The sequence below is a fragment of the Periophthalmus magnuspinnatus genome, chromosome 18 (genome assembly GCF_009829125.3).
Source record: "Periophthalmus magnuspinnatus isolate fPerMag1 chromosome 18, fPerMag1.2.pri, whole genome shotgun sequence".
In the NCBI taxonomy this organism is placed as follows: domain Eukaryota; kingdom Metazoa; phylum Chordata; class Actinopteri; order Gobiiformes; family Gobiidae; genus Periophthalmus; species Periophthalmus magnuspinnatus.
The window spans coordinates 28,300,939-28,318,619 of NC_047143.1; the positions used below are offsets into that span (position 1 = coordinate 28,300,939).

A 17,681-nucleotide genomic window follows, 5' to 3' on the forward strand; every position below is an offset into this window, starting at 1 on the left:
ATCAGTGTAACTCCACAACATAAAGACACAAATCTTCTGGAATGATCTGTGACGTAGACGACGTGTGCGTGCAGCAGCCGATAACGTAATAATAATGATTTGGCCACTTTTAAATGTAATAGGCCCATGATGTAATAACAGATAATACTGTGTTACATCATTGGCTTCACTAGGGAGAAATATCATAATGTCAAATAATACTTCAAAATGAAACTCTTTTTGTGAGGCGTAGGGGGCGCTGTTCATATCCAGCAGATGTCTTTTGTTTTGCTTTGGAAACTGGTTGGTTGCTGTTACAATAAAAGGTAGTGAAAGAATTGGTTTGACTCAATGACACAGTCAAATGCACGAGTGAATAATTACAATTCTACACTTAAATCATTTATTCTAATGGCACATAGTACATGTACATGTACTACAAACCCATGCCATGTGTGAAAATTGTACTTAGGTCAATCACCTTAATCATTTAAGACTTCTGCGTCTTTCCTGGTTTCTGAGGACACTTTATTATCACTTTGATGCAGACTTCATAAAAAATTATCAACACAAAGCTTTTACAGCCGTTTTAGTTCCTTTGTTTCCTGATTTCTGTTTATATACTCAATAAAACTATAACAGAACTCCTACTGTGCCGTTTCAACATAACCACATCAGTGGTTCTGCTATGTGCTCCCATGGTCATCGGACACTCGGGGCAGTGACCCCCAAACTGGAGGAGTGGCTACAGCAGATCCCAGGAAAAACATCAGACCAGTCCAGAAAAGTGCAGGGACAGCAAAGATACTGTAGAACCCTCAAGCTATATATATATATATAAATTACATAAATGATATATTATACATATATAAATTAAAACATATGGGACACAGCTGTGCACTTCCTCCCTAAGTGTGCTTTTACCGCTCCCTGTAGTGGGCCGTAACAGGGGTTATATTTTTTTAGTTGTAGTATTGGGCAGTGCAAGTGCAGCTCCTTTAATGGATGAACAGAAGCAAGTTATAATGATCCATAAAAGCTGCCTTAGCCAACACCTTCAAATACCAAATTCAAGGTTAATCATTACTGATCTTTGCAATAGACAGACCACAGAAAGTTTTATTTTATTATTTAATGATCATGATTGTCATGGTCACGGTAACTATAAAACATTATGTTTACGTGCTTACAGTCAAAGGCACATGCTTTTAAGAAGAACATACTTTCATTTAAATCCATATCATGATTCAAAGGACAGAATATCATTACAAAAGTGTCCTATTTTAGAACAAAGTAGCTGCTAAGTTAAAACATGATCGATGATCATTGTAGTGCAGGGAGGAGAATTAAACATCTGACACATACTTTTAGCATTGCACAGTATTTCAAATAAAATATGATGCTCCAAAACCATTAGATTTTTTATTGTTCCTTGAAAGCTTATACAATAAAAGTCCAGTGAGAACATAACCTTAAACACATAAACGGTTGTCTGCAGTGTCTCCTGCAGAGCTAAGTGCTAGCTGCATGGCCCAGATGCTGAGCGGTCGCATGTAGGCCAGGGAGCGGTAAATCCCCTTCTCGCAGTAGGCCTCTGGAGTCTGGAAGGCCATGCCCAGACGCTCCCACACCGTCCGATAGCAGCCCTCCGCTGTGCGCAGACCCTCACTCCGCATCCCCTGTACAGGACACAGCACAAGACCTCCAGCACTGCACACTACCAGTTTGGACACATCCACTCATTCAACGCACACACAGTACGTGCACACACAGTACGTGCACACACAGTACGTGCACACACAGTACGTGCACACACAGTACGTGCACATAGAAACTTGCATACATACATGTATACACATACATGTGTATACACATGTGTATGTACATATACATACACAGCCTGTGGCCTGTACATATGTATGTATACATGTATACATACATATATACATACATGTATACATACATATATACATACATGAATATACATGTATACATACATGAATGCCTGCCTCATGCCCCTACCTCATGGATCATTGTAGCAGCCAGTCCATAGACCACTCCAATCCAGACTTCATCCGACTGGACACTGGAACGGTCAGTGACTCCCTCAGGTCGCATGCCATTCACAGCTCCCATCTGACCTTCAGCAAAACTCATCACATTCAAGTCATACACCGTTTTCAGTGCACTGCGGATCTTGTCTACGGGAAATGCCTTTAGGAAGATCGAAAACCCAGAGTCAGGCCTATATGTTTATGTTGGACATACAGTATTGTTCAAAATAATAGCAGTACAATGTGACTAAACTGAATAATCCAGGTTTTTAGTATATTTTTATTTCTACATGGCAAACAAGTTACCAGTAGGTGCAGTAGATTCTCAGAAAACAAACAAGACGCAGCATTGATGATATGCACGATCTTAAGGCTGTGCCACTGGGCAACTAGCTGAAAGGGGTGTGTTAAAAAAATAGTGTGGCATCCAATCAGTGAGGTCATCAATTTTATGAAAAAAAACAAAACAAACAGGTGTGAATCAGGTGGCCCCAATTTAAGGATGAAGCCAGCACTTGTTGAACATGTATTTGAGAAAAATGGGTCTTTCAAGACATTGTTCAGAAGAACGGTGTACTTTGATTAAAAAGTTGATTAGAGAGGGAAAAACCTATAAAGAGGTGCAAAAAAAAAAATAGGCTGTTCAGCTAAAATGATCTCCAATGCCTTAAAATGGAGACAAAACCAGAGAGACGTGGAAGAAAACGAAAGACAACCATCAAAATTGACTGTATTTTGTGTATGTGGTATTTTATGTTAAATGCGACTATCAACCTGTCCAGGGACAACAGATGGAAACAGCCTGTGGCTAAAATCTGGCATATTTACATATGTATCTTATGTTCATTAATATGCACTGTCCCTTTTCTAAATAAAAATAAATAAATAAAAAAAAAAAAAAATGGAATCGAACAATTATCAGAATGGCAAAGGCTCAGCCAATGATCGGCTCCAGGATGATCAAAGTCTGGAGTTACCTGTATGTGCTGTGACAGTTAGACGTCTGTGTGAAGCTAATCTATTTTCAAGAATCCCTCACAAAGTTCCTCTGTAACTGCTTCTCCACATGCCTTTTTTTAAACAATTTGTCAAAGAACACATCAACTGGCCTAAAGAAAAATGGAGGAACATTTTGTGGACTGATGAGAGTAAAATTGTTCTTTTTGGGTCCAATGGCCACAGACAGTGTGTGAGACGACCCCCAAACTCTGAATTGAAGCCACAGTCCACAGTGAAGACAGTGAAGCATGGTGGTTATGAAATGGGCATGTTTCTCCTACTATGGTGTTGGGCCGATTTATCACATACCAGGGATCATGGATCAGTTTGCATATGTCAGAATACTTGAAGGGTCATGTTGCCTTATGCTGAAGAGGACATGCCCTTGAAATGGGTGTTGCAACAAGACAATGACCCCAAACACACAAGGAAACGAGCAAAGTCTTGGTTCCAAACAAAATGAATGTTAGGGAGTGGCCAGACCAATCCCTGGATCTTAATCCAATTGAGAACTTGTGGGGTGATGTGAAAAACGCTTTTTATGAAGCAAAACCAAGAAATGTAAATATATTGTGGAATGTTGTTAAAGAATCATGGAATGGAATAACAGCTGAAAGGTGCCACAAGTTGGTTGACTCCATGCCACACAGATGTGAAGCAGTTATAAAAAAAACTGGTCATACAACTAAATGTTAGTTTAGTGATTCACAGGATTGCTAAATCCTACAAACAAAAATGTTTCTACAGAATAATTTTGAGTTTGTACAATCAATGGCAGACACTGCTATTTTTTTGAACACATCCCTTTCGACTAGTTGCCCAGTGGCACAGCCTTAAGATCGTGCATGTCATCAATGTTGGGTCTGTTTTCTGAGAATCTACTGCACCTACTGGCAACTTGTTTGCCATGTAGAAATAAAAAATATAAAAAACCTGGATTATTCTAGTTATTCACATTGTACTGCCATTATTTTGAACAAGACTGTACCCTAAGCATCAAAGAGTATTGCAAAAGGCAAAATTTAATTCTGTCAAATGGACAAATTGTTGTAGTTAACACGTTTAGCTGCTCATCCAAGACGCTTCTTCAGTTCTGGTCAGATTACTGCTGGACACTGCCTTATATCTGTCTGAAGGGAGGGCCTAAATACACCGAAACTGTAAACAGCTTTTGTCTCCAGTTTCAGCCTTAACGACCCTATTCAACCTGTAATGGCTGCCTATTGTTCTTTTTGTTCCCGTTTGTTTTGGGTCTGAGGATAGAGTTGTAGATCGGTGAGAGATTATCTCTCAGGTCCCCATTCGTGTTTAGGGAAGGATTGCATTTCCTAACAAAAATATCTTCTTCAACTCCTCTCTCAAACCATTTCTTTTCTCTGGCTCAGATCTGAACTTCATCTCAAAGACACTAACCACTCCTTTGAAGATAGTGGAGACGTACAGCAGACTATAAGTCCTGAGGTTTTCTCTCGACGGTGTTGGAACATTCTCTTATGGAGTGGCTGTTAAGTGTCTCCAATGTAACGCTCCCTTGACGACAACTGGACTAAAATCAAAATTCACAATCTGGAGCCCTTGACGGCACATATTAATGCTGTGGATCCAAACATCAGCCGAGGAGAACAAACTGTCCTTCTTAGATTGTGCAGTAACAATAGGAGAGGACCGGCAACTCCAGGTAGAAGTCTTCAGGAAACACACACACTGACCAATACCTGCTGTTTGATTCACACCATCCACTGCAGCACAAACACAGAGCTCAAGCCACAAACACAGAGGGAAAAGTGAAGCAGGAGCAACACGTGGAGAAGGACCTCTCTGCTTGTGAAGATCCAAAATGGACCTTCAATAGATCTAAGAGAGCTAAAAAACAGGACAATTGGGAATCTGAACCCAGAAGGAAAGGTGTAACTATTCCTTACACAGTGGGTGTGTCTGAATAACTTCAGCAAATTTTCAGGGGAGTTTGAGATTCCGGCCTATTTCAAACCTATGAACACTTTATGTCTCAGGGTTTTGTCCATTGGGTGAAACAGTTTTTGTCTTAAAGTAATGTGTCTACTCCATTCAGTGAAGAGTGAACGTTACACTGGAGAAACTAAACACACTCCATAAGAGACTGAACCAACACGAGAGAGAACAGCTCAGGACCACAGTCTGCTGTTCATCTCCATCTCAAAGACACTAACCACTCCTTTGAAGAGAATGAGGTTCAGATCTTAGAGAAAAATGGTTTGAGAGGAGAGTTAAAGATGATATTTTTGTTAGGAAACACAATCCTTCCTTAAATAGGAATGAGGCCTGAGACATAATCTCTCACCGATCTACAACTCTATCCTCAGACCCAAAGCAAACAGGAACATACAGGACACTAGGGGGCCATTGTAGATTAAATATGGCTGTTAAGGCTGAGACTGGAGACAATAGCCATTTATAGTTTCAGTGTAGTTAGTTCCTCCCTTCAGACAGATATAAGGCAGTGTCCAGCAGGAATCTGACCAGAACTGAAGAAGCGTCTTGGATGAGCAGCTAAAAGTCTTCACTCCTACAACTATTTGTCCAGTTGACAGATTTAAATTTTGTTTTTTGCTATGGATCAGACCTGGAAGACTGAGGGATTACAAAGATATCGAAGAGTATTGAATATCAGATACTAATCGATACTAAAACTAGCACCATAAATGGATTCATTTGAGCAGTTAGACACTGAAAAAAGTCCCATTGACAGGACAGAAATGACTCTTTCCTGAATCAGAACAAGTATAAGACACAGACTAGTACAAGCCCATAGACCACTATGGAACCTACTGGACCACTGAGGGATTACAGATATAAAGACACATGTGAATAGAAAACAAAGTACAACATTTAAGGTGGAAAATCACAGTGTCTAAAGAGAGAGTGTTATTATTATTATTGTGGTATCAGAATTAGAGTATCGAGTATCGAGTCTATTCCATAGAGTTTGAAATTTTAGTATTGTGAAAACACTATACCATAGAGGCAAGATCTGGACCAGATCTGGATCTAAACCAGGTCAAAAACTGGACTAAAATAGGCCGAGTGCCATAATACTACATTTTGGTGATTGGGTTAAGGTGGTGGTCAAGCACATTGAGTCCAATGATACCAACAAGACCGTGAACAGAGATTTTCTGAAGACTTGCCTTGAATTCTCCCTCTCCTAATCCAGACGCCCTGAGGAACCAGTGCCCGGCGCATTGGTCTGACATCACACTGTTTGAATGGCTCCTCCCACTGCTGTCGTAGTTATAGTAACTGCCTGATCAAAATTTAAAAGCAAGTATTAGGCCGATATGATTTGAGTTTAGTAATTGTTAAACACTCAATTTCTCACCATTCCACAGCCGTTTTTCAAAAGCAGCACTGCCCCGGTCGAGCAGGTCCCTGTAGTGTTCATAAGAGTCTTTGTGATCCAAAAGTGTAGCCATTTTACACATAACACACAACGAGGCCAGCCAAAGTCCACCACAATAGGCACTGTAATAAACACATCGACAATGGAGCTATTAGAAAAACTAAATCAAAATAGCCACTAGAAAAGTAACTGAATAAAATGGTTCACTTTTAGTACACACCAAACTGTTCGCTTTTAGTACACACCAAACTGTTCGCTTTTAGTACACACCAAACTGTTCGCTTTTAGTACACACCAAACTGTTCGCTTTTAGTACACACCAAACTGTTCGCTTTTAGTACACACCAAACTGTTCGCTTTTAGTACACACCAAACTGTTCACTTTTAGATGAGATGGAGGGTCTAAGAACAGGGTGCTCTGGGACACTTCTCTATTTGCTGGTTTTCTGTTGATTAATTTGCTTGTCTGTTTCTCTTTGTTAATTTTCTAACTTTCTGTTGTTTAAATTAATTCTCACGTTCAGCCCTAAGAGGCAACTGCTGTTTGATTTTGGGCTTTACAAAAATAAAATTTGAATTGGACAATCTTCTTTTGTTATGGGATCTACCTGAACCCAATTTACAATGACAAAACTCGGTGAGATTATTTAAATGGATTGAAATTCCCACCTTGGTCCGGTCACTGTCCAGCCATCGTACGTCTGATCTGCATATCCAGAGTTTTCGATCAGCCCATCTCCATCGAGGTCAAACTTTAGCTCAGACTCCATCACTGCCTGCGAACATAAACATCACTGGTGAGTACCAAAACCACAGCCCAAAAACGTGCTCGAGGAAAGAGCAGTTGTACTTTGCAGATGGGCCACATGTCCTGCAGATACTGCTCGTCTTGGGTGAGATGAAAGTCTCTGTAAACTTGTAGAACAAACTTCAGGTTCAAGTCTTTCCAGTCTGCAGTGTCGTGAATGAGGTAGGCGTTTACCCTCTGCCATGGCTCATCATCTAGAAATGGATGAAGGCAATAATATTTTGTGTACGACACTATTCTTAAACTGGAGGATCTCGTGGCTCTTACCTGGGTCTCCAATGTCATGAGGCACCACATTTTTTGCTTTGACGAGAGAGTAGCGTCCGCTCATCAAGTGGAGGCGCTCAGTGGGGTCTTCTTGGACCACACTCCCGGCTAACAGCAGATGAATCTCATTATAAACAAGGAAAACTAGGCCTGTCACGAGTACTATAGTACTATACTGACGTATCCTTCAATATATGAAAGATGGAACTTTTTCTTTGCAATAATGGGAAGATCTTTGTTCTTTTAGTTGTACGACGATAATGCTTCATTCTGACATTTCTTTATTGCAGCTCAGGCCTTAAAATTATAACGTCTGTTTAAACAATGGGATTATCCTGGATTATTGTTACTGCTTCAGGGTCATAAAGCAGCTTCAATAAACTCCAACAGGGGTGAAGCTAGACTGAGTGCAGTTAGAGGTACAAAACACACTCACCTATATCATACTGAAGACTCAAAGCCAGTTTGGGCCACAGCATGATCAGTGCAAAAGATGCGTAAAAGTGAACATCGTAAGTGTTGTACATTCGGTATTCTTGACCTGAGAAAAAATAATATACTATATTATGAGTTGAACATGAAAACCAACTTCTAAAAACACATTTTTAATCCTTTCGTACATAACCCCCTTGATAACATTGTAGAAGACGGTTTACATGTGCGTTTCTGAGTGTGATAATATTAGTTTTATTATCAAGTAGAAGAATGTGTGAAGTCATTGGCACATTCTAATGCACTTTCTACATGTCCTATTTGGGACTGCCACTGTAAAAAATACTCAAACTAGTACTGACCTTCTAAATATGCAAACCGTCCATACTCTTTGATGACATCAGGTTGAGCAGGCAGCCCACCACACTCACTACGCAGACCGCCGCTCACATCTGCGTCCTCTGGGAGCTCGGTCCACACCGTTCCTCCATCCGTCACAAAGTACAGCTCATTAAACAGAGCAGACTTATACCACGAGGGAAGGGAACTGCAAAAGGGTTAGAGCAACGAGAGTCTTCTTTAGACAGAGGAGGAGAGGGGGTGTTTCCTCTTCGTGTGGTTCACTAGGCCCTCTCTAGTCACTACAAATAACAAATTCACTCACACTTAAGTTTAACCACTAAAGGCAGTAGAGAGGATAAAAAGCTGCCTGTTAGCTGGACTAGTGAGCACATTCCATAGGGTATCCATTGTACCTGTCTTGAAGTATAGGCTTCTGCCACTCCTCAATGCTCTCCTCCCACTTTTTGTAATGTGTTAGCGCATAGTGGCAGAGTGAGGGGCATGCGTCCCCTTTCATTCCAAAGTAACGTGTGTATCTCCTAAAAAAAAATAAAACAAAATAAAGCAACTCCCACTTCCCAAAATGCTGTTTTGTTTTCAGTACCTGAGGTGTTGCCTTTCTCTGGAGCCAAACATGACTTTGGGCATGTCCCAGGCAAGACAGAACTCCAGGGAGTTATGAGCCCGAGGAGGCACACAGCAGCCTGCAGCCAGCGCGGCTGCAACTTTTTCCCCTTTAGACGTAGGAGGACTAGAGCCTAGGATGAATCGAAGATTTCACATGATAAAAACTCTTCCTCACAGAGATGGAATCCAAAATATGATTTTTAAAAATCTATGGGAAACACTTTGGTTTCAACCGAAGCCAACCGAGCCCTGTATTCTTACATGACACCACTAGATGCAATTTACATTACTGCTGTTTGTGATAGTGTGGCAAACGACAGAAGAAGAGCACAGGTGAGACTGACCAAGGACCAGGTGAACCTGATGAAAGGTCTGACCAAAGACCAGGGGGGAGGGTGTATAAATGTAATCCGACCTCTAAAAGTCTTAACCTAGAAAATTTAACTGCATATTAAATGTTACATAGTAAGACGTACTCTGAGTGACTGAGGCGTTTCATGGAACAAGTCAGTGGATTTTGTAAAACAATAAAAAGCTGTTTTACTTTACCCGTGGGAGAGTCAAGTCGTCCATCAGTGATGAGGTCTGTCCACAGGTTACTACACGTCCCCTTTGGATTGAAGGCAGTCTGGTAACTGACCTCTCGATCTGCCTAAAAACACAGTAAGGGTCAATGCTGTGCTCCGGAGAGCTTAGTGTTTACAGTGAACTCTAACGTTGATTATATTAAGTCTGCTTCAGGAAAAGGTAAATTTTGTTCAGATGTAGGGACTGACCTGTTCTCTGGCTGCTACACTCAGTGTGTACGGATTGACTGTGGAGCAGTGATGTAGCAGAACCCCAGACACAGCCTCACCCTCCTTCTCCAGGTGAAATGGTTCATTCCAATGCCCCCCGCTCTTGTCGCTTTTGTGGCCCGACCCGTTAACCACCGTAACCATTATGGAGACTTCCAGATCGTAATCATTCTTGTTCTCAATGTCCCACACAAATATGGCTGCTGGCAGACTTGAGTCCTGTTGGGGGACAGTACATGTGCATACAGACGTTAACCCTAACCCTAAAATGTTTTCATATAAAAAGTTTCATATGAAGGGTTTATGAATAACAGATTCATGCTGCATTTTACTCTTTATATCCAGTGTGTTTCAAGTTAATTATTGATAGACAGTTGTACTACTCTGAACACATTCAATTGCGGCTGCTATTTCTACAACCCTACGTATATCATGTATATGGTCAGGTCTTGTCCTCAGACCTGATGACGCTGCATTCTTAAATTACCTTATAATCATGTGGGATGACGGGGGAGACCTGCCGACAAGTGAGAGTGACGTTTTGCCCCGGCAGATGGTACACGGTCCAGGCCCTGGGGTACAGGGCGTGGTAGAAGGCATACTCTCCACAATAGCCCCAGTTCCAGCCTTGTAACGTGGGAGGCCGCTCCACGGACAGCACCTGCTGGTACAGTGTTTGTCCACCACGCCGCAAACACACTGTGAACTAAAAGAGACCTAGTTTAACACCAATACATAGAAATAAATGTACCCTAACCCTAATTGATCATAATCAGTACTTTTTACGGCACATTTGTGTAGCCCTACCAATATAACCTAAATAATCACATTTCATCATCATAGAGGCCTAATATTAATATTTCAAGCCTTATTTAAAGTAGGAAGTCAAACTATGTTAAATGCACCCATCTGAATTATCCGCTGTATTGACCACTGGTTTGGGGCCCTCCGAATATTTTTTCAAAATATGGCCCTCGGTGAAAAGAGTTTGGGCACCCCTGCTTTAAGCCAATGCAATAAGAAGTACAGAGATTGGACGATAATTCTAGTGCAAAGATCATGTCTGCCAGTTTTTAACTTTCAATCAAGCCTGAGATAAATGCATCATTAAAGAGTTCTACTCTCACACAAGCGCTGCCAGTCACCTACTGACAGAGCAAACTCTGTCCTCTGTGAGAGTCATTACACAGCTCTGTCTATTTGAGTATATTTGACTAAAGATAGTGCTATCCTGCTGTCAGATATCTTTATCTACCTGATTAGCTGTAACTGTTTTGTAGGTGTACATGCCAGGATTCAACTGCCACCTGCAAAACTCCCCTCTCCACCCTCTAGTGATGGTGCCTCCTCCAATACCACCGAGTGGAACCCCTGTAGTTAGGATAAATAAACAGAGATAAGCTTTTCAGTGATTAATGTTATGTATCAATGTGTGAAAAGTCCAGCGTGACAGTCAGAAGCATAACTGACCATACCATAGATTTGACGTAAAGGTTGAGCTCCAAACATGTCAATAAACGGGGCCTTCTTTTCCACTTGGGTCTTTTTGTACCACCATTTTAAATACCTACGTACAAAAGGGAAAAGATCAAAGTATGAAAGCATCAAATAGTTTGAAAAAGATAGAAATAGAAATGCTATTGGCCAAAACAGTACTTAAGTAAGCACTTACAAAAATAAAATAATGATGTTATGTGACTAGGGACACAGACTGGGACCAGAGTGATGCAGGTTGGGTTGTTTGGACCTGGGTGATGTAAAATATTAATAAGGTTTCAGGCAGCACTGAAGTGCAGGGCTGAGGTCTCAGTCATTTTAGTGTGTGCGTGCCTTTGATATACACAGAGTATCAAACAATGGTTTGATAGCAAAAGCCCATAATGACTCATTTTTGTCTGAAATACTGTACGCGTTCAAACTAATTATTTTCAGTTTCATTTTAAGTCTTGACTTGTATTTTTAAATTGACTTTGCAAACATTAACCAGCTGTGTGCAGAACAACAATACCTTCACATGAAAAACTTGTACAGGAAAATTACAATAGAGCCACAAGCAAAAGACATGAATAGCCCACATTCACTATTGTTTGTCCAAACTCTGCCGCTATTCAAACTGAAATGCAGCTTTTTAAGTCAACTTTTTAATCATTAGTACAAGGAAACACTGCCCTTCATGAGGCAGTGCTTTTAAGATACAATTGAAGCTTGTGGTTCTGGCTGAACAGGTAAATAATCTGATAGTCTGACACAAAAGACTGCAGGGTGTAGCAACATGAGACCTGACACCTCCCTGTGGTACCTTTCTATAAAAGCAGGAGCTAGGACCCAACATTACGTGGCTTATGCAGGTGTATCCCATGAGAAGGAGAATGTTTGTCTTTGGTCTCAGCATGTGCATGTCCCTGTCGATCAGTACTGTCCCCTGAGATGGACCCATTATTATTGTTGTTTGTATAATGCTCTGTTATAATATTGGTGCTACTAAAGGTCTTATTAAATCTAGTCTAACTCATTTTTAAAACATCTTACCTAATTCCAAGGCCAACATGCTCAAAGATCTGGGACAGGGACACATCTTTAGCCTGAAAAGGTTTCCTCTTCTCTTTGAACTCATGAGCCAGACAGACTCTCCAGCCCTCCTTGGGCACTCCACAGCCTGGGTCTTTGGCCACATAACTGCTCATCAGGTCTGCAGTGGATTTCTCCCCCCAGTCTGTCATTTTAGCAGCAGTCCAGCAGATTTAAACTTGACAAGTGTATAGTATTCACAGTCCAGCAGATTTAAACTTGTGTAAAGTATTCAACCAGAAGTCTAGCTCATCCCTCAATGTCCTGGAGAATCTTCAGCTTTAGAAGCTCCTGCACTGATCAGTCTCGATCATGTGTCATTTTAAAGCCCTTGTCTCTCTCTTATTGCACAGATGAGTTACAGTAAATCATATGAGGAAGTATCGTGCAGAGAATCAGGAGAGTGGAATGAAACACCTGAAAAAACAAACAGCTGCATTATCATCAAGTTTACCTCTTATTCAAAGACTGAATATGATCTATAGTGCTCCATCAGGTTAGTGTGCATTATATATAATATAATCATAAGCACATCACTTAATTTCAGTTCATACCAGTGAGATCGTGTTATTTCGAGTTGTTTCGCTGCTGTAAACGTTTGTCCGGTCGAAGCTGCTGCTAACGCATCATTTACACACGTTTACTTTATGACCACATTTTAACCTTTCAGGCTTTTTGCCAAACAAATACAGTTACATCGTCAACATATCAATCAAACAATACGCATAAATACCTCCGTACATTGTACATGTATCTTTTAGTGTATGATTTATTAACTATACATATATCTATACAGACATATAAATAACAGATAATATTGCCTGAGAGACAAATTACAGGTAAAAGTACTTTTCACGCTGAGTGGGGCAAACCACTAAATATAGGGGGGTTAATTTCAACTCTCCGTTATGCGACCGTTTTATTCGACTTATTCTCGATGCTCCATGTATAAAAGATGAATAAATAGTCTTTTTTTTAAATATACATGTGCTTTTTATATAATTTACAGTTATCATAATGCAGTTTGCCCTTTGCGCTCCCGCCGCTCCCCCTTTATATTAAACTTATAAACGGCCTGCCACGGCTCCAGAGAGAAATGGCGGAGCAAAACATCCCCGGGAGATATTCTTTAGGTTTCCGGGATTAATAACAAAGCAAAATACAATGAAGTTAAGATTCTGTCTTTAACCAGAGTCAACGCATCACAGAACGTCATTATAACGAAAAATTAGCTCGTTGACTCAAGGTGTCTGAATATTTCCACGACAAGGTACTCGAATGTTTAGGAAAATAAATAAACTAGACCTCTGTTTACTAAAATCAAAACTAGAACTTGAGTCAGCCAGTGTCTTATTAGTCCCACCTTGTTCCTGTTGTTTCTTTCTTGCATTTCAAGTTTCTGATCTTGTTTTGTGACAGATGATCGAGGTGGGGGCCTCTATGTCTCGGGGGCCCGTGTTTCTTGCAGGAGAACTTCTGGAGTGTCTCATCACATTCACCAACCCCATGTCCCACCTCTCCACATCTGCCACCAGGTACAGCTGTGCCTCTAACGGACCTGTTGAAGTTAACCTGTGTGTAATTTCAACTGTGTTTTCAGTGAGATGCTGGCCTGGGCCAGTGCTCAAATCCACTGTCAGTTTCATGCGAGTGAAGGCAGAGTGGCTCTTCCACAGCAGGGCAACAAACAGGACGTCCAGGCTGAGAACAACACTGTCCTCATTCCCAGCAGAGGTGGGTACTTCTACAGCAGTGTCATTTCTGTTGTGTAACTTGTGTTTGTTTAAAAAAACAAACAATCTCCTTCCTCATTTCCCCATAAGGAGAACGAGGTCAGTGCGTGTTGGACACTCCACCAAAAATATTATTCTGTGACCTCCGTCTGGACCCTGGAGAAAGTAAAACCTGTCAGTATTTCACTGTGCTTCAGGTTTATTCATTTTGTGAATGTGATCATAGACTGTATATGTGATTTACACACTCCAAACTATAATGCTTCAGATTCATACAGTGAGGTTGTCCCTGTTGATGGCCCACCGAGCTTTCGTGGCCAGGCAGTGAAATATGTGTACAAACTGACAATCGGCTGCCAGAGAGTCAATTCACCTATCAAGCTTCTTCGAGTTCCTTTTAGAGTACTTGTTCTGCAGGGTGAGGGTTTTTTTTCCACAAGACAAAGCTTACAACAACAGCTTCTGTCCTTGTATTAAAAAATATAATCTGTTTTTGGGGGTCTATTTAAAGGCATGCCAGAGCCTTCATTTACACAAGATGAGGAGGTCTCACCATCCAATCCATTCTTGGAAGAAGACGACGTGAGTCGACGAGACGCTCGGCCACTTGAAAGAGCACTGGACTTGTTAATGGTCACCACATCCAGACGGTGTCCTCGTGAGTGTAATGTTGATGCATAAACTGCTGTGTAAATATAGAGTGCACTGACCATGTGTTTGCTTTAGATATGTTTAATATTACTAACATGCGCGGAAAGGTGGCCAAGTTCTGCATCTTCAAGACAGTTTATCGGCTCGGGGAGGACATCATAGGCACATTTAATTTCGCAGAGGGTGACATTCCCTGTTTACAGGTATATTTGGATCATCATTATTTTCCCATTTCAAACTGTGACTCATTGTGTTTGGGATTTTCTTTTCTGCTTTTAACTGTATTTTAATCCTTTGCTTCAGTATTCAGTGAGTCTTCAAAGTGAAGAGGAGATTCAGCAGCAGTATCAGCGGCGAGCTGGACAGGGCACTAGTGTAACAGGACACGGGCGCCATCTAGAGTCATGCCTGCACACCGCCTCCAGCCACTTCTCTCTCCCCATTCCCCTCAACGTCACACCCGGATTCAGCACAGATATAGGTCTGTCCCACATGAAGGAAACACACACACAGATGACATTGAAACTTCAAAAAGGTTTATCTTAAAGTGCTGATATTACACTATTGAATGTTCATAATGTTATTTCCTTATCAAAAATATAATGTATGGAGTTGTGTTTTGTTTCATTCACATATATTTAACACACCAATCCTGCATATTTAGGCTGAGTTCTTCTCTCAAACTGAGAACACTTTGTTCCACCTTATGATGTCATGTTGTTGTACCACTGTGTTTTTAAACTGCACACACCTTCACTAGAATCATTTGGGTTATTTCAGACCTGGAATTGTCAACCTCTACTGAAGGTACTAAAGGTGAAAAGAGCTGTTAACTTGAAAAGCACCACTTCATGACATCACAAGTTTGGAGATGTAGACAGACTAATAATAAAAGGTTACTCAAACATTTGTGAACCATAACACAACTCCGGGTACGATTTTGAGGACAGAATTATAACATGGCTCAAAGCTCACAAGAATCCATTTTGTGTAATGTAGGACCTTTTTAATTTAGGCATTTAAAACTTTAACTTTGGGGATGACCACATGTTTAACACATTAATATCTGATTCTGCAGTGACCCTGAGGTGGCGTCTGCACTTTGAGTTTGTCACTGCTCGAGAGCCAATGGAGCCACCAGTGGTGCAGCAGAACCAATCGGAGGTCACGGTTTGGTCGGGGGCAGAGCATGTCGATGTGGATACTTTCAGCTGGGATCTGCCCATTAAAGTACTGCCCACAAACCCGGCCTTGGCATCCCACGTGTCCCAGTTCACAGGGACCAACACCATTAACATTTGACTCATTTGACTTTAAAATCATTTGTTGTCCAAGATAAAAATGAGGACATGGTCCTGAGTCGTTGTACAGAATGATTTTCTCGTTCCGTATGCATTTCACGCAGCAGCTGTGCATCTCTGTATTTATTTAAAACTCTAAACTCATACTGTTATTTCACAGATCACATTTGCTTGTCGTAATTGGTTACTATCTTTTACGGGTTAGTTTGAGAATGGCAGACCTTTACATTTAAGTGTAGTTTATGGAAGCAAGAATTACAGTTTGAGCAGAATAATCGTGCAAATCATGGCTTGAATTTTTATTTGTTGATTTAAACTGAAGTGTATTTAAACAGATGCATATATTACAGTGTAAATATGCTTACACAGTATTTACATTTCCTGCGAAATAAAAATCAAATGTCATTTTATTTGGCACATTCAGAAGATGTAGTGAAATGTCTTCACTCACGGTCTAAAACTCTCATGGTATAAAACAGCTGATAGTGGTCTGATCCCGGTAAGTGTGTTGAGCTTTACATTATAAAAAGATTACATATTTTTGTATGAATGAGTTTGAATGAATTTGTACTTAATATCAGGGAAGTTGTCTGAAACTGGTCTACTCTTTGAGCTGTTGCTGCAGCGGGAGAGACTCATGGCTGGGATCCTGTTGGTCTTCAGGGAAACAGAGCAGGCGAGGATCAGCTGTTTGGACCACAGACACTTTACACGTGACTGGATCCACCCGAACCTCACACCAGGCTGGGAAGTCCACTGGCCGATGGGCCCTGAATGCAGAATGAAATGGAAGATAATTCAAAATCAGAGAAGGTAAAACTAAACCCTTGAAGAAAATGGAGCAAATAGCTTTAATGAAACATATTTTTAGTATTGTAAAAATTCATATAAAATGAATTAAAAAGACGATGACAGGAAAACAAGAGTAAAAGAATATCATGCAGTAATACAGTTTTTCTCAGTATTCTCATCTTCTGAACACGTTTACCCTCTGTGCACTCTAGAGTTTGTTCCCTTGTATCCTAAAGTACTGACTGCTTTAATAACAGTTATGTCTTTTGATTTAAACACTGCAAATATTTTTACATTGTTGTGCACTAGAGAGAACAGTCAAACACAAAGCCTCTTTGTGAACTTACATCTCGCAGCAGCCCACCCCAACAGGGTGCAGACAGGTGCACTGCACGCACGTGTCCTCCATCCAGGATTCACCCAGGGCGTACTGTCTCCCCTCAAACCTACATAAGGCTGAAATAACAGGGTAATGAATGAGTAACCAAATGGATATTATTTTGTATTGAATTCAGAGCATGTCCTACCTCTGAGGTTGATGTGACACTCAGTAGGAGCTGCAGATGTGCCACTGCTCCACAGAAGAAGGCTGACCACAGCCAGGGTCCAGTTGATGCTGGTGACTTTCATGTCGTCTTGGTTCTTGTCAGAGGCTCTTGTCTCATGTTCCTAAATTTATACGTATCCCGGGCGGGCTGAGCGACGGCGTGGAGGAGTGCTCTGCTACAGCATGTGGCCCACAGGCTTGCCCCGGTCAGTGGCGTACATGGGGGAACGACTTGGCGCTGTTGTGGCACTCCGGAGAGCACCTCGATGCGCTTCAGTGGGCATGAACCTCCAAAGAGATAGAAACAATGACACATACATTTGGTGACTAAGAGCAAGGTTCGAAGAGAGGCGAGTGTGGGGTTAAGGAGGGGGAGAAGCAACATGTATGAGATGGAAGAAAACT

At 41.1% G+C, this 17,681-nt stretch overlaps 3 protein-coding genes across 4 annotated transcripts; 1 reads left to right on the top strand and 2 right to left on the bottom strand.

The window, feature by feature from the left end:
- Positions 1–1,096: 1,096 nt before the first annotated feature.
- Positions 1,097–12,886, bottom strand: gba2 (glucosidase, beta (bile acid) 2). Its single transcript, XM_033983615.2, has 18 exons — positions 12,807–12,886; positions 12,214–12,669; positions 11,160–11,251; positions 10,940–11,055; positions 10,172–10,390; positions 9,664–9,903; positions 9,437–9,539; positions 8,865–9,018; positions 8,674–8,799; positions 8,281–8,465; positions 7,923–8,027; positions 7,487–7,594; positions 7,262–7,413; positions 7,081–7,187; positions 6,391–6,533; positions 6,200–6,315; positions 2,002–2,193; positions 1,097–1,658 (listed from the first exon to the last, which is right to left on the bottom strand). Exons 2-18 carry the CDS (start codon positions 12,402–12,404, stop codon positions 1,452–1,454), a joined length of 2,556 nt encoding a protein of 851 aa, XP_033839506.1. The 5' UTR covers positions 12,405–12,669; positions 12,807–12,886; the 3' UTR covers positions 1,097–1,451.
- On the top strand, positions 12,675–16,363 carry rgp1 (GP1 homolog, RAB6A GEF complex partner 1). Of its 2 annotated transcripts, none has more exons than XM_055228934.1 (9): positions 12,675–12,748; positions 13,672–13,787; positions 13,853–13,986; positions 14,076–14,159; positions 14,254–14,403; positions 14,497–14,643; positions 14,712–14,839; positions 14,940–15,117; positions 15,715–16,363. In XM_055228934.1, exons 2-9 carry the CDS (start codon positions 13,672–13,674, stop codon positions 15,936–15,938), a joined length of 1,161 nt encoding a protein of 386 aa, XP_055084909.1. In that variant the 5' UTR covers positions 12,675–12,748; the 3' UTR covers positions 15,939–16,363. The 2 variants fall into 2 exon arrangements, with proteins under 2 accessions (XP_055084909.1, XP_033839875.1); XM_033983984.2 differs by lacking the exon at positions 12,675–12,748 and adding an exon at positions 13,333–13,522.
- Positions 16,364–16,430: 67 nt separating this feature from the next.
- msmp1 (microseminoprotein, prostate associated 1) lies at positions 16,431–17,412 on the bottom strand. The gene is made up of 3 exons (XM_033983460.2): positions 17,257–17,412; positions 17,077–17,185; positions 16,431–16,707 (listed from the first exon to the last, which is right to left on the bottom strand). Exons 1-3 carry the CDS (start codon positions 17,357–17,359, stop codon positions 16,539–16,541), a joined length of 381 nt encoding a protein of 126 aa, XP_033839351.1. The 5' UTR covers positions 17,360–17,412; the 3' UTR covers positions 16,431–16,538.
- Between the last annotated feature and the right edge of the window lie 269 nt (positions 17,413–17,681).